This window comes from Berghia stephanieae, chromosome 4 (genome assembly GCF_034508935.2).
Source record: "Berghia stephanieae isolate SIO BIC M18660-M18661 chromosome 4, UCSD_Bste_1.3, whole genome shotgun sequence".
NCBI classification, from domain to species: domain Eukaryota; kingdom Metazoa; phylum Mollusca; class Gastropoda; order Nudibranchia; family Aeolidiidae; genus Berghia; species Berghia stephanieae.
The window spans coordinates 47,137,404-47,163,600 of NC_088363.1; the positions used below are offsets into that span (position 1 = coordinate 47,137,404).

The 26,197-nt window shown below is 35.1% G+C and overlaps 1 protein-coding gene across 2 annotated transcripts in view; it reads left to right on the plus strand.

Annotated features, from left to right (window-relative positions):
- Positions 1-24,603, plus strand: part of LOC144970708 (uncharacterized) — a 44,423-nt gene extending 19,820 nt beyond the window's left edge. The window contains exons 21-39 of one of the 2 annotated variants that reach the window (XM_078910625.1): positions 509-606; positions 890-1,071; positions 1,538-1,688; positions 2,929-3,085; positions 3,731-3,802; positions 4,815-4,949; positions 5,613-5,776; positions 9,899-10,161; positions 11,911-12,058; positions 12,681-12,882; positions 13,348-13,475; positions 15,014-15,096; positions 15,989-18,174; positions 19,112-19,167; positions 20,287-20,378; positions 21,158-21,233; positions 22,379-22,580; positions 23,379-23,465; positions 24,184-24,603. In XM_078910625.1, coding sequence (XP_078766751.1) covers positions 509-606; positions 890-1,071; positions 1,538-1,688; positions 2,929-3,085; positions 3,731-3,802; positions 4,815-4,949; positions 5,613-5,776; positions 9,899-10,161; positions 11,911-12,058; positions 12,681-12,882; positions 13,348-13,475; positions 15,014-15,096; positions 15,989-18,174; positions 19,112-19,167; positions 20,287-20,378; positions 21,158-21,233; positions 22,379-22,580; positions 23,379-23,465; positions 24,184-24,310 — 4,609 coding nt within the window. In that variant the 3' untranslated portion in view covers positions 24,311-24,603. The remainder of the gene's footprint in view (positions 1-508; positions 607-889; positions 1,072-1,537; positions 1,689-2,928; positions 3,086-3,730; positions 3,803-4,814; positions 4,950-5,612; positions 5,777-9,898; positions 10,162-11,910; positions 12,059-12,680; positions 12,883-13,347; positions 13,476-15,013; positions 15,097-15,988; positions 18,175-19,111; positions 19,168-20,286; positions 20,379-21,157; positions 21,234-22,378; positions 22,581-23,378; positions 23,466-24,183) is intronic. The other variant, XM_078910626.1, reaches the window with a different exon arrangement.
- Positions 24,604-26,197: the final 1,594 nt, after the last annotated feature.

Sequence of the window (26,197 nt, forward strand, 5' to 3'; positions counted from 1 at the left end):
TAAAATTAGACTGTCATATATGTATGGAAATGACACATGCATATCCCAGGGTTATGCTTTTTTTTTACTAGCAAAGCAAAACAAGGAGAAGGAAAAACTCTAAATCTAGATTATTTTATATCATTGTCCAAACATATGCTGTTTTGGGGTCTTGACTGTATTGTTTGTTAGGGTGTCCCGTTTTATCTCATTGATAAGTTGGCCACTATGCTACGTATTTTTAAGAATTTTGAAATGTTATTGAATCCTTGTGAGAGTAAATAGTTGGTTTTTAAAGTTAACTATAGCAACTACGTTTTTTTATCTTCTAAAAATTACTAATTTGTAAATTTTCAAGTAGGCAGGTCTACAACATTAAAAAGTAATTTGATAAATTTGTTTTATTGACACATATGGTTTATAGAATAATGATGAAGGTTGATGTGTCTTCATAGCACAACTCACATCACTTGAAGGGCATATTATGACTTCAACTGTCTTTTTTTTCATTTGTCTGGTGGACGATTAGGAAAGTGAGTGCTGCAGTCGATTACATGCGCCAGCGATGTTATCACAAGAAAGATCCTTCGGACTTGATGCCTTTTTTGTTAAGAGAATGCCAGAATAGTAAGTTGGTTTTATAGATTGGTTTTATTTTGTATGGGTATGTTATCATTTGCTTGAGTGTATATGTCATGTTTTTGTTATGTGATTGTATTTCTTTAAGGAATTGGAAATGTCATTTGTTTTCAAGAGATTTAGAAGTATAAACAAATGTTCTTTATATAATACTGGTCTAATGTCCTTTTCACGCGATAGATACTTGGATAAACTCAGAAGAAAGAGAATTGGGATTCATCAATGCTTCATGGAAACTTCTTTTTTTTTTTGGTTTAATTATTGATTTCAGATAAAATGATTGGCCAGCTTTTACAACTGCATTTGTTGCAAGTGGAAGAGATGGAAGTGGAAAAGTACTTGAGAGACAGATCCGAACCCCAAGCCTTAGAGCCTTTGTTGTTGTACTATCTGACTCACTCCAGGTTTGTCGAGGCCTTCACGCTCAATGAGGAAATGAATAAACTTGATAAGGTGAGGGGATCTGTCTGTCTATTGAACTGATGTTTATGAAATCAAGAAAATGTTACTTTTAGATTTTTTTTGCAACAAAGCATGACCAATCTTTCTACATTAAACTATAATAATTAATACTATTCTAATGTAATTCATAGATAAGTGGCTTGAATTCATGCATCCTAGAGTGAGAAAAGATTTTTTCCCTTGTTTTTTATCATTCAAAATATAAGATTTTATGTTTATTGGAATGTTTGCTTCAGAATTTATGAGTTAGAATATGTGTGTTCCCCATTGTCACTGTTCAATTGTAGTGGTGGGTATAAACAGTGCCTCTTGTAACTCATGCTTCAGATCCAGATTGCCACTGGCAGGTCCACTTTGCTTGTTGTACAGCAAATGATTGAAGATCAAATTATTTGTAACTTTCAATAGATCGTTAATGATGTTAACATGTTGTAATGCCTCTTTTATTTCTGTTCAGCTTGAAGCAACCTGTCCTGCTGCTCGTGAGAAAGCAGCAAATCGAAACCGATTGATGGAAGCATACTTGAGGGTTCTGCCTGATATCACCAGGAAGGTTTTGATGGAAAAGCAACATAGGCCAAATGTCATGGGTGGGAAGAGAGTAGAAGGTAATCAAATATCACATTATCCATTTATAACACAACAAATGAAACACATTTTTAGGGCATTAACCATTACATTGTGCTCAATTGCTCCACCTATATTGACAAATAAAATGCTGGGTGGGGTTCCTGACCTCCCATAGTGGGCAGGGAGGTACTGACTGTGTCTTCTATCCCCTTATATCTGTTTTCCAACTTGCTTTCTGTCTTTGTCTTGGAATGAGATTACTTGGTTTTGTCCTGGTCCTGGCCAGATGCCCTGGCTGAGAGGGAAACAGTCGAATGTATAGTTAGTTTTGGGAGATGATTTTTTATCATTGTAAATCATCTCTCAGTTATGCACTGTATTATGCTTTCTTTATATTATATATGATTTGTAAAACATTCGAGTGTGTTCCTCTTAGTGGGGACCTGTGCTTGTGTCTGGATGAGACTTTTAGTGATCTCAAACTAAGTACTTTGATAGAGTGCTTTTGGAATCTACACCTGTTTCTTATTTGAACCAATTCCCCTTTGTCTTCCCTTTTCTTGGATGCTTTATTGTAATTCTAGAAATTTTTACTATCCCATTTTCTTCCTTTTTACTGGCGCTGATATGACCTTAATGTGTTGCAAGCGCCGTAAAACCCTTAAAAGCATAAAAACATAAACAAATTAAATGTATGGATTTTTTTTTGGCATCATTTTGCCCCCCACCTGAGTATTTATACAGATGATTGCAAAAGGAAATACAGGGTTGAAAGTCTCCCTAAGTGACTTTCAAGTTTGGAATTGGATAGTTGTTGATGTTGAAAATATGATTTTTGGCGAGAAAACCAACCTAATATTGGGGAAAATATGATAAATTGTTGAGGTTTTTTGGCAAGTCTGCTCTCTATATAGACTGTTGCAGGCTGCGTAATGTGCATATTACAGGTGACTTGAACAACCGGTACCTTTGGTTAACCAAGCAATGACAACACTGCCATACCACACTTTTCAATTAATCTATTTCTAGAGCTAACTACATTTCATCTATTCTGAAATGTTGTAAAAATATTAAAATTAAAGTGTAATTAATAAAAAAAAAATTCTACACTAAAATTCTAGTTGTTGAAGTTTGGGTTTCTTACCTGAATTTTATGGGGGTTTGTTTTTTTTTAAATCAGTCAGAAAATACTTTACCAATTGTTGCCCCATATATATCTTTTTGTGGTAACAGCTTTGCCATCTCTTATTATTTTTTTATTTTTTTTTGTTCCTTCAGTACTCAAGCCAAAACCATTGTCCACTATGGTTTACAAGAAAGAGCCTCACATTCTGTCCCGTTCCCATTTGATAATGGCTGTAATGGACAAGGTGGAAGAAGCCATGAATGCTGTGGAGGATTATGAACAGGAAGGGGGAGAACCAGTGGCTTCTGTGTAAGTGTCTTTCAGTTCATGGCTTTCGTGGGAGTAAAGTATTTTTAGAATATTTCACCTAATTCTATGAAAACTTTTGAGATGTAGTATATATGTTGTAGAAAATTAGTTTCATTCCTGTAAATTGAGGAATCATATAAATGGGGAGAAAAACTGGAATTAAAAAGGCTTTAAAACTGTACCAACAATGAACGTTTCAGGCTCTAAATCATTCTTCAGTGATATTTTGAATCCAGAATCTGGAATTTTAAAAACGGTTTAGATCCTTTTCCAAAATGTATAAGCTGTGATAATACCCCAGAGGTGGTCTGCAAATCTTTGAAAGAAGAAGAGGAAGAAGTATGTTTACAATCCCAGTCTTCAGGCAACCCTCACTGCTCCCTTCAAAATTAAATTAGATATTAAAGCACGAATGGCATGTCATCATAGATTGTGAGTCTTGATAAGTTGTTCTAATTGTGAAGTCCATCCTTGGAAATTGGAACAGTTTCTGTATAATGTCGGTATTCCAATTAACTGTTCATTGTATTCATTTTAAATTCCAACCCTGAGTTAGGATTTGTCATTGACTTGAGTTGTTTGGGGGTATAAATTACTCTTTCACTAAGGTAACTTTATGATTTTATTTTTTTTTCATACACCCAGTGACATGGAAGACAAAAATCGATCAGTATATGTGGCCACTCCTCTCACCCCAAGACACAAGTCATTTTTAAGGTAAATGTGTTTGCACGTAAGGATAACTGTAATTCATTGTAATGAGGTTTGCATGATGGCATTATTAATAAATTACAAAGAGTTCAGAACTGTTAAGCAAGGGTTATGACCAGTAAAAGTAGTGGCTTCAATAGGAACAAAAATGTTATTATGCTCCACTGGCTCCCAATAAAAGCCAGAATTGATAACAAGATCATAGTCAAAAATTCATCAGCATCTGTTTATATTACAAATCCCCAAACCACTCTCTACGATCAGCTGAACAAAATTTGCTCTCTCTATATTAAAGACATTCGCTGATAGAGCATTTTACTTTCTTGATAGTCATTACTGCATCTTTTAAGTCTCATTATTGCTCAGAAGCTCGATACCATCAGGTAAGTGTTTCCATGAGCGAAACTTATTTGGGGAAAATGTGTAAAAGACGATTATCAATTATGGATAGAAGAATGTTAAGGATTTGATTCCCAAACTGCCTAGTATGTAATTTAATTGGCTATTTCGGAAAAGACCCTCGATTCAAGTTTCCCATGGGATGAGTAAAGGGAATTTTTATCATTTTATTCATTTCAGTGAAGTCATCATAATCGTGGATTACAGAACCATCTATTCTCTCAATGATTCAATCCACTTCATTTTAGAAAGATATATATAATGGCCAATTGTCATAATAACGTGGGATCTGTCCTGATTATACAATCTAGAGAAAAAGAAAATTTTTCTTCTTAAAAAAAAATTGACTGGAAATGACCACATCAACCAATAGTATGATTTTTTAACCAGCCATTTAAAACAAGGAACAGACAAATAGAGAGTATTTAATGTCATTTTTAATAATTAGCAATTTCAATCTAGATAGCTGTTAGGGTGTCTCGTTTTTGCTCTTTGAAAATTTGGCCACTATTTATATGTGTTTCCTTTATATCCTCCTTTAATTTTATTTGCTTTGATTATGATTAGCTTCAAATTTTTTATTTTTTTTAATTATCATTATTTTTCTTTTCGATTTCAGTCTTGCTCAAACTCCTGAGGCAATGACTTACCCAGAGGAAGCATCTCCCTCGCCGTTACCCACAAACCCTCTGTCTGCTGCCAAGAGGAAATTAAATGGATTATGGGAGATTGGAGAGGAGAGAGAGAAGAACAGGTACAACTTGTAACTTGGCATTTGATTACAGTAATTAACAGTCCAGGCTCAAATTTTGGTTAAAATAAGTGTTCTATGTGACCTGTTAGTAATGGACTTTAGTTATTTAGGTTAATTGTCTGGTGGGCTGACAAAACGTGCCACATTGTAAAGAAAATTGAATTCCTTAAGTTAGAACAATCCTTCTTGAGTAAATTGCAGGTTAAATTCTCATAATATAAAAAGGGACAAAGTTACATGCATTTCAGTATACAAAATACTTTCCGTCCTCAGGTTTTATTTTTACTTGTTTTTTTTGGGGGTGGGGGGGGGGTGTGGTTTGCTCATATCTGAAAAACAGTCCATGCGACACCCAACACCTTTAGATAGACTATCACACATATAGGACAACAGCTTATAGTATAAACGTAGCTTTCCTTTACTAAAAAAAACTGGCAGAAGGATGACCGTACAAAAAGTATGCTACGATCAAATCCCAGTGTCATTTCTTTTAAGTGAAAGAGAAAGACAGAAAGGCTTATAAGTTATTCCTTCCAGGGCTTGTGTAAGAGGAAAAAAGACAAAATAATATGCTTGCTTTTTTTCCGTTCAAAGCTTGTGTAAGAAAAACTAACCATAAAATAATTTATAATTTATTTGTTATCTTCTCTTAAAAAAAAAAAGCCTGAGCGCTCTGACTAAAGAATGCTTAGACCTACTCAAAACACCCATCAAAGGGTCATCGACCTCAGGGGTCAGTCCCAGGGCTTCACTGGCGGCCATGACTGTCAAGACTCCCCAGTCCATTCTCAAAGTGAGGAGACTGAGCAAAACACTCCTTAGATCAGGTAAGGCTCTCTGTAACTACTACCATTTCTTATTTTGTTTTTATTTTTGTTTTATCATCAACATTTGAGTATTTTCTTAGCTTATTTTTTAAATTGCAGCAATATTTGAAAAGTATACCAAGATTATAGACACCGTGGGCTATTATAAAAACTATTGAACAAAAATGACGCAAACAATTTGTTTGATACCCCTCTTCAGGTAATAATTAGGACAATGATGCTTCATGTAAAATTCAGATACTTACTTACTTAATCCTCTTCGGGCCTTTAGGCACATAGGGCATCCACCAGACATCTCCATTTTTTGCGATCGGCTGCTTTTGCGGTGGCTGTATTCCAGGACAGGCCTGCTTCCTTTAATTCTTTCTCCATGGTCCTTCGCCAGGTTTCTTTGGGTCTTCCCCGCTTTTTCTTCCCATCTGCTGTCCAGTACAAGGCTGTCTTGGGAAGTGACTCTTTTTCCATTCTGGCCACATGACCCAGCCAACGCCATCTTCTTCTTTTTATTTGGCTATCAATGCTAGTGCAGTCAGCTTTCTTTAATAGATCCACTGTTCTTATTTTTGTAGGCCAAAATAAATTAAAAATTCTTTTTAAACACTTGTTCTGAAAGGCTTCTAGTTTCTGTATTAAGGAGGATGTCATTTTCCAGCTTTCACTTCCATAAAGCAGTACACTTAAAACATTGCTCTTGTATATTTTCAGCTTTGTCTTTCTCATTATTTGCTTTGATTTCCAAAAGTTTTTCAGCATGCCGAAAGCCTGGTTTGCCTTTTGAATTCTGTGCTTGATATCGTGTTCTGCATTTCCGTCGTCTGTTATTTTGGATCCGAGGTAGGAGAACTCTGTTACCTCTTCAATTATATGTTCATCTATCCTAATTTCACTGTCATGTTTTGGATTCACCCTAATGTACACAGTCTTATCGAAATTTATTTTCAGTCCAATTTTCGAGGCGTTCTTGTGTAGTACGTTTAGTTTCTCTGAGGCGTCTCTGTGTGTACTGGAAACTAACGCGATATCATCTGCGTAGTCTAAATCTTCCAGAAAAGATGTCAGTGTCCAGCGAATGCCTCTCTTCTTACCATCAATTGTATTTTTCATGAGCCAGTCTAGAGCCAGGATAAACAGAAGCGGGGAGAGTATGCAGCCTTGTTTTACACCAGTTGTTACATTAAAGTTGTCTGTTAAATTGTTACCACAGATCACTTGGCATTGGTAGTTGCTGTACATTGCTTTGATTAGGTTGACTATCTTCATCGGTATACCATAATGGCGGAGTATTTTCCACAGGGACTCTCTGTGTAAGCTGTCAAAGGCTTTTTCAAAATCGACAAAAATGGTGTAGAGGGGGCTGTTCCATTCAATGCTTTGCTCCAGGATTTGTCTCAGGGTAAATATGTGGTCACTACATGACTTCCCTTTTCTGAACCCTGCCTGCTCTTTTCTAAGAATGTTTTCAATGTGAGGTGAGATTCTTTTCAGAAGGATTCTATTAAAAATTTTGCTCGTTACGGACAGGAGTGTGATTCCACGCCAGTTAGCACAATTTCCTAGGTCTCCTTTCTTGGCTATTTTATGGATGATGCCTTTCTGCCAATCCTCTGGTATTTCTTCCTTTTCCCAAATGTTGGTGAACAATTTACTGAGAATTTTGCACATTTCTTGCGAGTTCGCTTTAAGCATTTCCACAGTGATTTTGTCAATACCTGGGGCCTTGCCACTTTTTTGTTGTTGTATTGCCTCGTGCACCTCATGCTCAGTGATTGGACCAAGATTAACCTCTACGTCCATTTCTGCTTCTGGGATATCTGTGTAAGAAGATGGGTCTGGTCTGTTCAGAAGGTTTGCGAAATATTCTCTCCATCTTTCAATTTTCTCCTTTTCGTCTGTGATGACACTACCATCTTGGGATTTTAATGGTTTCTCTTGACCATAACTTCTGTTTCCCGAGAGCTTTTTGTGATTTTGTATAGTGTTTGTGTGTCTTGTCTTACAGCTGCATTTTCTGCTTCAGTTGCTAAATTTTCTGCAAAATCTCTTTTGTCTTTCCTTGTGGATTTTTTCACTTCTTTATCCTTCAATGAGTATTCACTGGATAGCCTTTCTTTCAGTCGGGGGATTTAGCGTTCAGGAGATTTAGTTTGATTGATTTTCTTTGGTTAATGAGCTCCCATGACCTTGCTGATATCCAATTCTCTGTATTGGATTTATTGTGTCCTAAGTGTTCAGTGGCACTTTCCTGCATGACATGGTTGAAATCTTGGATTGTCATGTTTGTAATATCTTGTATTGCACTGAATTTGTTTCTTACTGAGATATTGAAATTGTTTTGGATATCTGGGATTTTCAATTTATCTGTGTTGAGACGTTTCTCCTTCTGTTTTGCTATTTTTGTTTTCATCAATTTAGTAGAGATTTTGGCTGTGACAAGATGGTGGTCACTTCCAATGTCTGCCAATCGTCTGACTCTGACATCGTTTAAGCTGCTCTTCCATTTTCTGTTGATAATTATATGGTCTATCTGACTTTCTGTTTTCCCATCTGGTGATTTCCATGTCAATTTGTGGATGTTTTTGTGTGGGAAGGAAGTTCCACCAATAATGAAGTTGTGTTCTTCACAAAATTCTGCCAGTCTGCTTCCATTGTTGTTCATTACCCCTATGCCCTCCTTTCCAACTGACTGATTTGTTTGTGTATTGCCAACTCTAGCATTAAGGTCTCCGATGATCATGAGCATATCATGTCTTGGAATGTTTTCAATGGCCATTCTTAGAATATCGTAAAATTCTTCTTTGTTTTCTTCATCTGAATCCTCTGTAGGTGCGTAGCATGTGAGGATTGATAGCTTGGTGTATTTTGAGTTGTGTCTTGTGTATAAAAGTCTTTCACTTATCGGTTTCCATTCCAATAGTGACTTGTTGTTTTGCCTGGCTATCAAGAGGGCAACACCTTCTCTGTGTTGGTCATCCTTTCGTCCTGACCAAATGATCAGGTCGCATTTGAGAGTTGGCGCTTCCCAGCTCCTGTCCATCTTGCCTCTGATATGCCTAGTAAATCGATCTTGTAGTTCAACATCTCGCGCTGGGCTTGTGCCAGTTTTCCTGTTTGATATAGGGTCCTAACATTCCAGCACGAGACATTGAGCTTGCGTTTTGGTGACAACAGATCTGTAATCTGGTCGGGGGCGTCCTTTCGGCTTTGACCTCCTACCGTCATGAAGCCAGTATTCTGGTCCGCTTCTCTGCTGCTGCCGGTTGTGGATTTACGTCTGGTTTCTGTTTCTGTAACAGTTTGCTTTTTATGAGGTGGGTTGTTAACCCTACGCTCAACCCCCATTCCTGGATGGCCGGTGCAGTATGTTTAATGTTGACCACAAGTGACCAACCCTCTTTTTTCTATGCTAAAATCCCTTTTTAATCAGTAGTCACCTTATTGAGAGGCGGGGGGAATTCTCAATCAATTTTGAGCTTTTTGTAAAAGTAAATTTAGCGTAGTAAAATCATCATAACTTTGGAACCGTTTATCCTAGATCCAAAAGTAAGGTATCTTATTAAATGATTTTTAAAGGCCTATCTGTCTATGTAAAAAAATAATTATTAATTTTCATTTTTGAAAAAATATCAAACTACCACTCTACCATGCTGTCCCTTCTCCATATAAATTTTTGGTACTTTTTAACATTTTAAAATAAATATATTCGGTAGGACAATCCAAAAGAAAAATGTATATGACTAAGTACTGAGTTACAAAATAAAAGATCCGGTAAGGCGATATATGTGAAAAAGTTCAGACAATTTGGTCAGGACTCACATGCAGGTCTAAGCATCAAATGTTAATAGAAATTGGAGTAGAAATCTTCCCCCGATTTCATTGGGAAATTTGTGATGTTAATTTGTTTTAATTTCCAATTTCAGTAACCACCTTCTATTTTCCCGAATTTTGTCCCTGAAAAGTTGGCAAGCCTGAAATCATTCGTTTTGTATTGCTATAAGATTTTATGTTGAAATTTGTTTTGTTTTTTCAAAAAAAAATACTCCAAAAAATAAAAAAAATTGGTTGTTGCCTGCAGTAGGTCTGTCTTTTTTTTTTTTTTTTACAAATTCTTTCTTTTCCTTTCAGAATCTCGCAAGACTCCAGATTCCATTAAGAAACCAAAGAAGCTTGGATTCTCTGCTTCAGACTCTTCCATTACCTCCCCTTCCTCTCCATCACTGGAAATTAAGACTGTGACAACTGCCGCTACACCAAAACAGTTGCGATTTGTCGGCATCTCTCCCTCCCCTACCCCAAGCCCATCTCCCCTTCCTGTCCGAAGCAAAGAATCTCCACTGGGTACAGATACTTCTCAAAGTTCTGTCTCAGAGCAGGAAGAGTCTCAGCATGTAAGTGATTAGATATGAACATTTATATTGTACTTTTCCATGTGTTAACCAATTTCAATGCACTTTACAATGTTTCATTTACCATGGGTCCCAAATTTCTGCTATTTAGCAGATTTCTGCTATTTCAAGTCCTCTTCTGTTGTCCTGTGCTTCTTCAACTTAAAAAAAAAAATTATTGTAAATGCAGTGGAATCCTGATAGAGCTAACACTGCCAGACCAGAAAGATTGGCTGACTTTACTTTAAGCAAGGTTGATTTTATTAATTATCAATGGAACACACTACGGTTAAAATAACAGAAAATTTGGGGGCCTACAAAAGGTGTTGACTTGGTGCAGATTCCACTGCAGTGCAATCATATAACTTCTATTAATCTGATTTTGTATTGTTGCAATGGCCTTATATCATTTTAGTTAGCAGTTAGTTCTTATATAATCTTTCCTCTTTTAAAGTGTCAATTTAATAATTGTTGATAATTATTTCTTTTACCAATATCCTGATAAAATTGGGACTTTTCTTTTTTCTTTTTCATCTTCTTCCTTTTCAAGCTGAAACTTCCTCGTGGAAGACTCATCAGCTCAGCATTAGCAATGGTTTTACCGGCAGCTATCCAAGTTGTTCCAGTCTTATAGTTGAGGGTAGAAACGAGTGAAGACGGCAGTCCACTCTAGATTGTGGCAACATAGATTTGCCAGTTTTCCTCTTGTTCTGTTGGAGGCCCTGTAATGGCAACCTGACCTGGTTTTTCTGGCCTTTGTAAAATACATTTAGTTTATTCTTCTCTCTCCTTTCCTTCAATGGTTCCAAATCGGGGTGTCATATATGGCTTTGGTTTGTCCCGATTTGGTAATCTTGAGAAAAAAATTGAACTGTTTATATGTATGGAAATTACCCATGCATGTTCCAGGGTTATCATTTTTGACCAGCAAATTTTAAAAAGGAACAGAAAAATCTCTAAATCTAGATTATATTAGATAACAGCCTAAATATGCTGCTGTTTTGGGTCATGACAGTATTGTGCATTATGGTGTTCCATTGTAGCTCTTTGAAAAGTTGGCTGCTATGCAGTATTGACATTATTTCCTGATTCAATGCATGTTCTGGGAAAGTGGCGAAATGTTTTGTTCCTCCTTTTTTATAATTTTCATTTGAGACCCATGTTTATTCAGTGATGATAGAGTTTCTTCATTCAGCATAAATTTGCAATTTCATCTTTTCCTTGTCTATTAAAATCCTCCATTTTTTAAATTTTCTTTTATCTCACTCTCTGGATATTCACCAGAAGATCTGCAGAACCATGCCCAACTGCAACTGTATCCCTCTTTATTTAGGCTGCTGACCTGAAAAAGTGATCATTCCATAATAATAATTTCTGTTGAGATAGCCTTTTTATTCATTATGGACTATATTGTTTGCAGCAAATATTTTGCATCAACGAGTCACGTAATCCTCCATTTTGATGTTTTGTCATCATCACTGTTTATTCCCCCAACATGTTATTTGGATCCACATTTCCATTTTATACAGTACAAGTCACCTGTTGGGGGTCCTTGTCGCTGTCTATATCTGAGTTTTTATTCACACATGTGTGTAATGTGCCTTACGCAATAACACAAGGCCAGAGCCAGAATTTCATTGCAAAAATATTCGTATACTTCTGAATTTTTCAGTGTTGTGTAAATTATCCTTTAAGAATTCTTTGTTTTGTAGCCACATGATCAAATTTGGCTTGCTTACAATTTTTGAACAGATGAAAAGCCCAGATTCTGCAGTTGAAGTTAGGATGGAAGTCGAAAATGAGGAGACTGATGAGGATAAAGCTAAAGGGACTGAACGAGAAGAGATTAGACAAGATAACATTGGTGAGGTTGCAGAGTTGAAAGATGCTGCTCAGCAAGGTTAGGAGTTCAATAAAATATTACTTGATTTAGTCATATCAGATTTTTTTGTAAATTATGAAAATCGGTATTATTTCAGGGATGACTGTTTTCTAAGGCAGGATAACTGGATTTTTTTAATTTTCTGGCTGACCTTTGTCGTTATGTGTGAGTTGATTTTTTAGAGATGAAAGTATTGGTTGTTTAAAGGCAACAGTTAAGGTGAAGCAAGATGGATATGTATCCTTTTCTATGATTTATAGGTGATGCCATTAATGAAGCACAAAATGTTTTCATGTGATTTGGTCTTTGCAAGAAAAACTTTGAGGCTTTTTATATATTATAGCAAAGTGCATCCCTGTATATTGTCAATTATGAATAAGTTCACTCATTGTTTTAAATATTGATTATAATATCAATATTATGGTCTTATTGCCCATCATCGGAATTCGCGCAAGTTATCATTTTTATTTTTTCAGGACTGTACCATTTTTTCAAAACCTGTTTCATTTTGACTCTCCATTGTACACTTGTTCATGAGCTAGGGTTTGCAGTACAACATGAGATGCATAGTTACTCTATGGTTTGTCTTTCATTCATGTATCAGTATTTTAAAATTGTTAATGTTTCTCTTGCTTTTCAGAATCAGCAGTACAAGAGGTGCATCTGACTGAGTCTGAAGAATTGATGGAAACGAACCAAAATGAAAATGAGAAACAGGAAGAGAGAGCTTCTTCTTCCTCACCCACCGGGAAGATTAAACAACAGACGATCACAAAATCTTTGGATCTGACAGAAACAGAGCACATGACAGCAAAGGCCTTTGATGTGGGATCTGCAGACAGGTAAGGGGGTGGGGGTTTACTGTGCTGCAACGTTACGTTAAACAACGCATATTCTTAAGTTACTACAATTTATATTTTTTTAAACATTGTATTAAATCATACACTCGTTCATTGTACTCAAACACTTTGATTTAATTTGTGTGCAATAAAAAAATGTGTTTGTAATGCAGAATTGCTGTCATATCACAAAATTTTACCATGAGAAATTTTGACATACGGTTTTATTTAGATCATGAACCTGTGAATATTGAACTGGAGCCCCAAAACTACTAATCAGGAAAATTCTTTTTGACAAGGTGTCAGAGACTTTTGTGACAGTGTTGTATAAACCAGTCTCTACATTTCTTTAAAAATGCTGCATATCTTTTATTGCTATCTGGATTTAAGGATTTCATCCTGTTATTTTTTTTTTTTTTCATACAAACATGTGATTTTACTATCATTAAGATTATTCTGGTGTTGTAGGTATGATGATGAAATGGATCACTTAGTGAGGCCTGATCTACAGTCACCATGGAAACATAACCTGTCGTCAGAGGAAGTGGTTACAGTAGAAGAGAATAATGTCACTCTCCATTTGACTCCTACCGAAGGTAAGAAAAGTTTGTAGGCTTATTCGCTCTTCAATTTATCACTAAAGGGTCTTGCATTATTTCATGTATTAGTTAAATAGGTGCAATAGACCTGTAAATTCTCAGTCAATTAACTGAAATCAGTCAATTCGTCAAATTCAAATATTTTTAAAAAGGGAAGAAAGAAATGAATAAAGAAAGAATTCATGAATCATAGTCGATTGACTGTAAAGTTAACTAGGAATGTTCCACAGCCCCACGCATAGCTCATGGGCGTTTATATTAATGATGGATATATATTGCCAAGGCTAAGCGATGCTTTTTAGAATTGCCGTGTCTGAACACACCCCAGTGTATTTTCACACAGCCTTCGTGAAATTATTTTTTCACTTTCGAAACCTGTCGTAGCCAATTTTAACTGAGCCGCCGAGCGATAAATTTCACTGTTTTGTCTAAGCCAAAATTGACCACATTTACTTGAAGGACAGGAAAAGTATGAGAAAGAAAAATTCGAAACACCGGAAGTTCGTTATGTAGACACCTTCAAATCGAAAGTTAAATGATTGCTACAAGCACATCTCGATTACCTCAACTCATGTTGTAAACAAACTGGTTGACCATTTCTAAGTTTCTTCACTGATTGGGTACCTAATTACAAGGAACAATGGTAAGTAGCCTAATTAATTCCCTCGCAATTTAGTTTTCTGCCATTGCTTTGCTCAAGTGAGCTTGCTGTTTACCTTTCATTTTGATTCTTTGGATTTTACCGCTACGACGAATTACGAAGAGTTTCAGTTTCAGTCAATTTTTATAGAGCTCATTTACAGGTCTAGTGCAAGTTTTGTTAACGATTCAAGTTTTGATCAGCGACCTTGTTGCATGACAATGACGGTAAAAACTCATGCTCTCTCTTGTTTTCCTTGATATGACACTAATACCCCGCTTGACTCTGATGTGCATAATAGTGCTAGCGAGAAAAGGGCATATAACCTGTCCTGTATGAAATGGGAAGTTTGTATCATGTTGACTGGTGAGGAATTGAATTTATCACTGTTAGTGCATCAGGTGTGGTGAAAAAATGTAGTAGTCCTTCAAAGACACAAACCCCATTAAGCCGATGTTTATCCAGATTTCTGAGAATCAAACGGACAGTAACATCTTCTTGATACCCTTTTGGTATGATGCTAGTCTCTGACAAATTACTTTTCATTCGATCTAACAGACCCAGCTACCTATTTATCAGTGGTGGATGAACCAGGGGGTAAGTAAAAAGTCTCGATCAATATCGGTCCCTTTGCAAGTAAAGTAAGTGCTCTACCAACTGAGCTATCAGTACCCCCTCTTCATCAATGTGCAGTGCAGATGTTTTCTATTTTATCAGTCACTCTCAACATCAACTTAAAAAACCATGGTCCAGTTGTAGAATAATAAAATATCTGGTACAATTAAATTTTTGTTTATTTAAATTTATATATATATCACACATATATATAAATTTCTATAAACAAAAATTATAAATATAAACATATAAATATGTCGTATTGTTTTTTTTTTTCTAGGTGAAGTAATGACCCCGACAATGACGTCGTCACCGTTAGATGAAACTGTTGAAAAACAAATAGATAAAACATTGGAAACAAATGTAAGTTTGATTAGGATGAAGATATGGTTAATGGTTGAGGAAAGATGGAATAAGTGGATGAGTCATTACAATGTCACCCAAATTGCAGTCCTGCTTTTACTTAGTTCATTATTTCTTTGATCGGGAAATTTAACTCCATTGTGTTGCTTTGCTGATCTGTACTCTGGCAAACATTTTTGTTTTTTCAAAGTTTGCTATGAATAGACACAAAAACAAAAAAAAAACAGATCATCTCATCAAATTAATAAGAATAATTTGATTTTTTAAAAGAATTTGAAGAAGCTGATTATAAGAATATGTCGAAATTTTATGGAGTGATCCATGGCCCACTGTTTTTGATGTTTTTATTGAAGGGGGTTATGTATGCTTGTTTTGTTTTTTATACGCTTTTTTATTATTGTGGGGGTTTTTTTGGTTCTTTTTTTATGTTTTTTTTTTAAACTATTAAATTAATATTACAAGTTGATAATGAGTTTGATGTAAATTAGAGAAAATATTTAAAGACTTTCTTTTGGCCTTTTAACTGAAAGAATCAACTCCCTAAAAATAGAGCAATCCAAGAATGATTCAGTTTTTAGTCTCTTTGTTTTGTTTTTATTTTTATGTTGTATTTTTATTTAATTTTTTTTTTTTTTTTTTTTTTTTGGGGGGGGGGGTGTTTTTGTTTTGTTGTTTTTGTTGGGTTTTTTTGTTTTTTTTTGTGGGGGGGGGGGGGGGGGGGGGTGTTAAAGCAAATGTATAACCAAAGAAATTATTATTTGTAATGTAATACTTGAGTTACGTTTAGTGGATATTGCCCTATATAATAGCTCAATTTAAAATCTCAATTTATTTATTTATAAGGCATTATATTATGAATTAAAAGTATCTGCTTTTACTGATTTTTCACAAGGTGCCTATAATATCTGCTATGGAGATGATTGAAAAAGAAAATGTCAGTAGAAGGCATCTTCACGATGATGGCAGTAAGGACGCAGATGAAAATACAACCCGAGAACTGCACAGAAATGTACTCAAGTCTCTGGTGGCTCCAAGACTCTCTGAACCGAAATCAAGCTTGTCTTCCATTGGGTTGTATGGTCACATGAGATTATCAGCCGTCAGTAGTTTGAGTGTTGAGACCACTACTACAACCTTTACAGAGAGGTCACTGAGGTCAAAAGATGAAACCAGTCCAGAAAAGGTCATTACGAAACTAGACTCTCCACCTGCCACTCCCCCATTGAGTAAAAAAGCCAAAATGATAGTAAAGGGAACTAGAAAATCCAGGTTTAATTTAGTTACCCCAAGGAGAGAGTTGAGATCTACCAGATCATCAGAAAGACATTTGAAAGCCGACGTATCTATAAAGAGCACTTCAGGGGAGACTGAGGTTGAAAGGACTGAAGATGTTGTCATGGCTAAGGAAATTGGAGATGAAATATTGGTGGAGAGGAAATCTGAAAGAAAATCTCCATCCAGATCATTAAAGAGAAAAGCAGCAGATGAGGATGAGCATGAGGAAGCTTTTCCTCAAGAGGACAGTATATTACTGAGCACAAGGTCACGGAGAACACCTATCAGAAAATCTCCCTCTAGAAGTACCAGGAAAAAGACTGATGAAGCAGAAGATGAGGTTAAGAATGAAGGGGACAAAAACAAGAATGATGAGGAAAGTAATGAAGTGGCCGATGATGTAGCACAAGTGATTCAAAAATCAGTGAGAAGGTCACCATCTAGGGCAATGAAGAGGAAAGCTGATACTGAAAGTGATAACGATGATAATTTGAGAATTGAACAGGAACAAGATTTGTCAATGGTGACGAGATTGCGAAGCAAAACCCCAGAAAGGAGATCTCCAGCTAGATCTACAAGAAAAAAGGCTGCAGATAAAAACGAGTTAGAGGAGATTAAGGAGTCAGCTGACAGAGAACAAGCAATGGAGAAAATGGAAGGTACATTAATGTTGTCTGTGAAAAAAAACAGTGATGACAGAGATAAAGAACTAGAAAGCAGCATGAATGAAGACAGCAGAAGTGTAAGACACCGGAAAACTCCAGAGAGAAAGTCACCATCAAGATCATTGAGAGCAAAGAAAGTCGAAATTGATTTAGAACATGAAAAAGAAGAATCTGTGAAAAAGACAAGTGAACAGGCAGACACAGAACCAGAAAGTAGTTCTAATGAAGATAAACAAAATAGAAGTATGAGGCAACGTAAAACACCAGAAAGAAAATCACCATCTAGATCACTCAGAGGTAAAAAATCTGAAGCTGATGCTGTTGATCAAAATGTAGAGCACGAAGAAGAACATTCGTCACCAGAGAGAATTTCTTCAAGGTTGAGGTCATCACCAGCTAGAAATACAAGTCGTAGTAAAACACCTGAAAGAAAAATTCCAACAAGGAAAACTCACACTGAGAAGCAAATTATTGAGGAAGTTATCACTGAGGATGTTCAATTTTCAGAATCCAAGAATGACCACACAGAAAAGGAAAATGCAGGAATTAAAGTTTCAGAGTCAGAAAATGAGGTCAAAGAAAAGGAAGTGGATGTTGATGAAGAATTTACACCTGGAGAAGAATTTATAAGTAAATTAGATAAAGAACCAGAAATGGCACCACCACTGTCACCATCAAGGAGGCGATCAAGTCGTTTGAACACACCAGAGAGAGGAACGAAATCTAGTCATATGCCAGAGCCATCCAGGAGATCCTCCAGAGGCAGGACAACATCCGTCAGCAGCACAACTCTGTCTGAAATAACACAAGCGTCTGAAATGGAATTGATTATAGAAAAGAAATCATCAGATCATGTGACTAGATCCAAATCTCCTGATAAAGTTGAAGATGAGCACAGTTTAAGACGATCTCGTCGTCAGAGTCGCACTCCAGAAAGGTTTAGAACAGAAATAGGCGAGTCGACCTCGGCAGACAAGAATTCGAAAGACGAGATCAAATCAACCCCTCCAAAAGGTCAAAGATCATCCCCAGCCCGTAAATCAACACCTCAAAGAGGCAAAAGATCCCCTGGCAGATCCACAACGTCTAAGCAGGTGGAGGAGATGGAATTTATAGAGGAACAACCAACAATTAGAAGGTAAGAAGGGTTACAGTTAAACCTTGAATTCTGCCAAACTCTTTTATAGATCGACAAATTGATGGAGGGCAGAGACTATTACTGTCTATATTGCCAGGGACTGACTATGATATGAGGCTGTGACAAAAGTTTTTTTCGTAATCTTAACAAAGAGCAGTTTTTCTGCTCTGTCTTACTTTGAAAAAACATATTTTAAAATTCCAGAAAACTTGTCCTTCAAATATTGATTGATTAAAATGACCCTCATCTGGTTGAAAATGCTCAAACCCGAGACTTCTTGAAGTCCAAGGTTTTTAGAGTGTTTGACAAGATGAGGGTATGTGAAGGATGTTATCTAGCCAAATATTTTTAATGTGTTTTTTTCAGAGTGCAGCAGTGCTATTATTTTGTTGCCAGACTCTCAGTTTTTGGATCATTTGTAATTATCACACTCATATGAGGATAAGAACTTTGTGTAAATGCACTTACATCCATCAAAGTATGTCAGGGGGGTATTGTTTTACTCACATTTTCTTAATTGTTCTGGAAGAACTGGGGGTCCCAATAGCTCAGTTTGTAGAGCACTCGCTTCACCAAGTTCGACATTTGGGTGAAGTCGAGATATTTTTTTTGACTCCCCTGTCGATCCAGCAGTAATTGGGTAGCTTTGTCTGTTAGATTTGGTAGTAAGTACTTTGCGATACACTAACGTCCTATCCACAGCGCAGCACTCAATTGCTATTGTCTGTTTCATACTATAGAAACCGGGATAAACTCCAGCTCTATGGACCAAATGGCTCTGAAGGACTATTAGCTGACTTTTCACTTTTCTCCACTTATTTCCAGTCCCCACATCTGCAGGATATGTGTGCGTTGTAATGTCTTGATTGATAATGAAGTTGATGCAAACTTTAATGTGTTTTTCTTGTATTCAATTTTTATTTTTTAAATTTTTTAGGAACTTGACTGATGCTCTTGAAGTTGCTGATGACAAAGCAAAGAAGGATTTAGAAGGTATAGTTTATTATTATATATTTATCTGTTCTACTATTGGATATTACACATATTGAAAGGCACCCGAGTCTAACCGTACATGTGCCATGTGCTGTAAAAAAAAAAAAATTTAATTGAAATCCCTCCCCTACCCTTGTGGCCATCAGAGCACAATCGCGTTTTGGTGGCAATAGTCATGTCATCTCAACAAAAATGACAAGTATTATTACAGTAGCCACATTTAAAAAAAAATTTTTTCTCAAAATTCCCCTCTTTTGCATTTACAAATTTAAAGTGGGGCGCTCTCGATATACTGTTCTTTGCGGTTGCCTGCTCACTGAATATAGCCAATATCCACTTCAAATGCTATGATGATGGGTATTTTAGTAACAAAACATTCCCAGCTATTTGGTATTGATTGTATTCAGTGAATTGGGTCCCCTAGGGGATCTTTTAATCTTTTCATCATCTTCTTCTTTCCTCTCTTTTCTTCTTTTTTTCCTCTTCTTTCTTCTTCTTCTTCTTCTTCTTCTTCTTCTTCTTCTTCTTCTTCTTCTTCTTCTTCTTCTTCTTCTTCTTCTTCTTCTTCTTCTTCTTCTTCTTCTTCTTCTTCTTCTTCTCTCCTCCTCCTCCTCCTCCTCCTCTCTCTCCTCCTCTCCTTCTTCTTCTTCTTCTTCTTCTTCTTCTTCTTCTTCTTCTTCTTCTTCTTCTTCTTCTTCTTCTTCTTCTTCTTCTTCTTCCTCTTCTTCCTTATCTTCTTCTTCTTCCTTATCTTTTTTTTTTTTTTTTTTTAATTATCATCATCATTATTGCTGTTATTATTCAAGAACATCTTTACTGTTTGATAGTTTTACAGACATTGTGTAATGACCTTGACATTGAGTAGACAATTAGTTGTGAAGCTTAAATGACCTTAAGTGTCACAGGCACCCAAAAACACTTGAAAACCAAACAGAATAAAGGACAATTTACAAATTTGGGATAACAAATTGCAGATTTTCAGAATACATCCTCTTTTGTCTTTTAAATAATTATATTTTTGTTGTTTATTTTGCTCATTCAAATTTTTTTAAATCACATTTCTTAATATATTTATATATATTTTTAATGATTACCTTTGTTTTCACCCTTTTATGACAGAGGGCAAGCAGGAAGGAGTTTGGAATGAGGAGTTACCACCCCTTAGACTCGAGGCAGAAGATGAAGGGGATTCAAATGACAAAGCCGAAGAGGTAGGTGGACACCACTTATTCATTGATTTTATAATTTACTTCCATCCTTGTCTATGCATATCATGTCTGATAAACCGCTTGTCCAAGAGGATGAACAAAGTTTACTTACTTTATTAAATTTTCAAAAATCAAAGCAGAAACAAAATATAACAGACTAATGAAAGTGAACTGTCAGAAGCTTCAGATTTCACTTGTACTAATGAAATTGACATAGGAAGATCTTGGAGCCAAATTCAATTTTTTACCTCCCTGCTCAGATTTTTTGGCTAAAATTGGTGAAAATAGCTCTTATTTTACTCATTAGAGATACTTATGTTTTAAAATTATTTTCAAACTGCGATATATTTAATGTTTTTAAAAAATGTTTGATCATTTCGTCTTGGATTGATATAGGTATTACCTTGAAATTTAAAAAAAATTTCACAAAGAAGATACAGTTAGTTATTAGGTTTGTGCCCTTGGGTGGACTCAGGTTGGTCATTTACTGTTTATGGTACTTCTCACATATGAAACCGTTTCATGAAATTTAAGTTTAAATGTGTTTTTCGTTGAATAAAATAAATAGACTCTCCAACTTCACCAAACTAAAAAATTTTTGAAAGAGTGAAAAAGAAATTCCATGATTTTGACTGTATCTTTACGTTTCAACCTCTGGTTTACCCCAATATAATACCTTGTTCAGTTTTTTGGGAGGGGAGGGGTGGATGGTGATGAAGTATTTTAGTATTTATCCAAGGTTGAATAAATAATCTATATTCTGTTATTGCACCTCACTCCAGACAAAATCCAACATTGCTTTCAAGGAAATGGTCACACATTCCCAGCTTCTCAAAGTGACCCAGTCAATTGAATCAGGTGAGCTTTTACGAATGTCATAACATTTTTTAAAAAATATTATTCCGCCTGGTTAAGTCATTGCACTTTGATCCAGAAGGTCCCGGGTTCGAGCCCTGCTTCAGGCACTTTAGTTTTTTTCCTTGGGCAAGATTATTAACCCCCAATTTGCTCAGTTGGACAACATGAGTGATTCCTGTTGACATCAAACATCTTGTTTAATGAATTATCTATATTTCTTCGTGGAATGCCTAGGCGAAGAGATCTTATGGTGTCATGGTGATAGGGCATAATGATAATATATTCCAAATATCCAGAAATATATGTAAACTGCAATGGTCATATGGCCTTGAACAATTCTTACGTTATATCATATCCCATTTTGAGAGACCTTTTATGAAGTCTTAGTAATTCATAAATAGTAAATAACAGTAAGTTTATTAAAGAGTATACAAAATTTTTTTTTTTTTATTATAAGAATGCGGAACAAACCTGATAAACAATCATAGTTCTGGTAAAACAAAACTCAAGAAACAATCAATATGGTGATGGATTCAGTTACATCATAATATTAGTTGTCCCAGAGTTAATTAACAGGTTTGTTCCTGTCACAGTTGTTAGAAATGAATATCAGTCTTTCTTTGTATCACCGTGATCTTCAACTATAAGGGATTTTTGCAGAAGAGTTGGTTACTTTAAGGGAGGATAATAGCAAGATTATTCAAATGTCAGAAAAAGTGAAGTGACTTCTTATCACTGCTGTGGATGTGTTCTGACATAATGATCTTGCACAATATTATTCTGTGCCAAGAAACAACGAAGTGATTCCTTAATCGTAGTGGGTGCTTACATGATGATATTGCACATATTACTGTATATCATTTTGGTTTCAGATTGAGTAGGACAGGACAACTAAACTGTTAGATGTTTCTTCCTTATAGACAACTTACCATTATCACCACTGGCAAAATACATTCAATCAAATTTAAGTATTTAAGTCTCTTTGCAAAACATTCATTAAGATTTTTATTGCATAAGTTATTTTTACTGTTATAAAATTGTATAGAAGTTTTTAAATCAGCATATACATCATTTTTAACAGTTTATTAACCATAATTGTTCAACTTGTATCTTTTTCTTTAATCTCCTTTCCCCCATCCACCCAGTTCCCTCCACATCCTTTGTGTTTTCTGATCCGGTAATGCATGAAGACGACATCCCTATTGTCAAAGGTCATGAGAATGTAGACAAGCCTGATCATGATTTTGTTTTCTCACTTCCAACCGTAGCCGATACTAAAAGTGAGAAGGAAAAGCAAGCAACTTCAAGAGGAGAGAAAACTGAAAAGAGGACGACGAGAACTAAAAGGTAAATATTATAAAATTATTTTGATGATGATGATTGTAACTAAAGTTTCATCAATAAGGCAAGTTTTTAAAAAAAATTATATTTGTCTATTTAGTTTTGTTTGTCATACATAGACAACCTATACATAAAAGTGAATAAAGTTTTAACAAGTTCAAATTGAAAGTTTAATTTTAGGCAATTTTGCCAATTCAAAAAACATGAGTCAAGTCAAAATTTTCAGTTAAAAAATAAACCTCACAGATAGAAATGAAATAAAAGGCATTGTAAGTAAACAAGATGGATTCCAAGCAAATACAAAGTCATGAACTAGTTGAAAATCTGTCACCTCATAAGTAAACAACAAACATACAAAACAAGTCAAAATCCAGTCACATTTTAAGAAACAACACAAATTCAAACAAATCGACATTCAATAACCGTGTAGTTATGCAGCTTTGTGGTCTTGTGGTATGAAACTTACCTCTGGATAGGTAGGTCCAGGGTTCAAGTCCTACTTTGAGCAGCTCAAAGTTGAGTCCTTGGAAAAGACTTTTACTCACAATTCACCTTTGTACTCAGGTGTAAAACAAGTACCTTGCTGTTAATAGTATTGTCTCTGTAATATTGCCAACTAGCGTCATGTCTCATCCTACATGTTGAGTGTTTGCTGTTGGCTAGGAACTCCTTGTAAATCACTTTGAATACGTTTAGTGGATATTGCACTATATAACTGCTCAAATTTTTCAGTGAATTTTTTAAAAGCTCAGTGCATTGTAAATGTGCTTTTTTTTTTTTTTGTCTTTGTCTGTCTTTTCCCAGCAAACGACAGCGTAAAAACCTTCTGGATAGTCCTGACCTTCTGCCTCTATCAGAATCATTTGGGACGGAACAGTCTAAGAAAGAAAGGTGGGTAGTTTTCTCTTTTAAATTGAATTTGAAATCTCCAGCTAGATGGCTTAGCTGTTGTGGAGACAGTCTAGACATTTATTGTTCGAATTTTGTTTTGTTTTTGTTTCTGATTTTAATTATTCATTTTCCTTTTTTATTTTGATTTGTGATTGATTTTTTTTTTACATTGAATTTGAAATCTCCAGCTAGATGGCTAAGCTGTTGTGGAGACAGTCTAGACATTTATTGTTCGAATTTTGTTTTGTTTTTGTTTCTGATTTTAATTATTCATTTTTCTTTTTTCTTTTTATTTGTGATTGATTTTTTTTTTTTTAATTATTATTATGTTAATATTTTTTTCTCCCTTGAAATTTTGTTAATGCTTCCAGAACTTAATTTTGAAAGATTTTTTTTTAAATATTGACGATGAAAAAAATTGATTAATCTCTTTTTAAAAATGATTTTTGAAAATAAGGGTTTAACAAAAATACCTTTTTCTTTTTTCAAATGTTTGTAGGAAAAGAAAACTATCAAAAAGTTTTTTTTGGTTTTTTGTTTGTTTTTTTTTTTTTGGAGTTTTTATTTGGAAGTCCTTGAGGGGAGAAAATTAAAATTGAAAACTGCACGAAAAGAGAGGCTACATCAGTCTATAATTACAACAATTGATTTAGATTATAAATGTGTGCATAAAACAATTTTAGCTGACAATAGTTGTTTTTTTTTTATATCACTTCAGGTCAAGGGTCCGCATGTCTGACATCCAGAAAGCTTCGGCCAGTGTCCTAAGACGTTACAGCAGACGCTCTGGGCCAATAACCCGCAGACTAGTACCAAGGTCATACAAATCTGAACAGCAAAACTGATCTCAGGAAGTTGGAGAGTAGAATAAACAGGATTCATTTCATCCAATCGCCATTGGTCTTTCTAACTAGACAAGTTTTTTCAAAAATTCCATGTCAAAAAGAAGAAAAAATGTTACTTGTTTTTTATAATAAAAGGTGCTGAATGCTGTCAAGCTTGCATTGGCTATGTAAAAGAAAAACTTTTTTTTTGTTTTGGTTCCCATCTCTCTGTCCTAATTGTTTTGTATTATTTGCAATGTTTTTATTAATTATTGTTAGATATTGTTTTACAGCCAAAAAAAAAAATGAAAAAAGTTTCAATTTTGCAGGAAATCGGAATTGTTTGACAAAATATAAGTTAGTAGAAATTATGTATTAAAGTGTGGTTCTATTTTATGTTATCTTGTACCTCAGGACATTAAGAGTAAAGTTTGGTGAAATACTATTTAGCATGTTATTTGTTTAAGTATTTGGGGTTCTTTGATTTATTATTTATTTATCTATTTCAAGTGATATGTAATTTTTAAAATTATTATATTGCTTTTTTGTCGGGGGGGGGGGGGGGGGGGGGGGGGAGGTTCTCTCTTTTTATCAATTGAAATTCAAACCAAGACTTTTAACTTCCGTTTACTTCAGACTAAGTATGAACCAGCTCCATCAAATATCATTCTAAAAGGTTTAGTTAACAGTAAGATTTGCTTTTTAAACATAAATTAATAAAGCTTAAGGTTTTGGTATAGTGATTTTAATGAATTAGATAATAGAAATTTATTGAATTCTAAATCTTCTTTATGATAGTTGTAGAAATCTGAAAAGGTGTTGATAAAACAGTGCCCAACAAAGGGAGATCGAACTTCAGACTTTCTGATTACCAGTCAAACATGCTGTCATTATATCTCAGAGGAGGCCTTATGGCTCTAAATGCTGATATTATCACATTATATGAAAACTAAAGCAACAGCAGTTATTCATTTTGATTTATTGCTTTATTTTGCGAAAACGAAACCAGGATAGATGCTATAATGTGAATTTAGGTCTTGACACAATTTTGTTTCAACACTAGCTATGTAGCAAGGCTCTTGTTATAAATAATTTAAAGTGTGTAACTTTACCCCAAAATCTATTTTGTTTCTTACCCGTATACTGCATCAAGATTATTATTTTATTATTTATTTAATTTACACTGATAAAATAAAATCATCACGTGATGTGAGCATTAGACCCTCATCAATTTTACTCATCTTATTGCAGCGTTGATTGTTGTTGGTTTCTGGGCATTTTTTTTTTAATTTTCAGGACGCCATTTTGTGTTCAAATGTTTGTGTTGTTTTTTTTCAAATTGTAATTGTATTTGTATGCTTTATGTAATAAAGAAGAATAAAGATGATTTATTGTCCTTCATGTCGAGAGTTGTAACCTTTTAATGACCATACCGAATTTAGTTCAATTCATAATTTCTCCAAAGGTTACCTTTACTGTGTCTTCTATCCCCATATATCTAATTTCCTTTTTCAGGTTCCTGTCTGTCTGAGATTACTTTTTGTCCTGGTCTTGGCCGGATTTCTCGATATTTGCTTGTGTTCCTTTGAGTTTTAGTGGGACCCTGTGTTGTGTCTGAATTGGTCTTCTATTTGATCTTTATTTAAATGCATTGATAGTTTGCTCTTGGAATCTACCTCTGTTTCTTTTGTCTTACTTTTTCATATGTAAATCTCTGACCTGCCATAGTAGGCATAAATAATAACGTGAAGTTGAATGTATGCTTCAATTTAATTACAAAAACAGATCAAATGAACGTTTCAGGTTTCCCCTTTATCAACAAAACAGGATGATTGAAACACCACAGATGAATGAGATGATGTGGTAGTGGCGTAGTTAGATGAATAAACAAAACATTGGTTGGCAGGA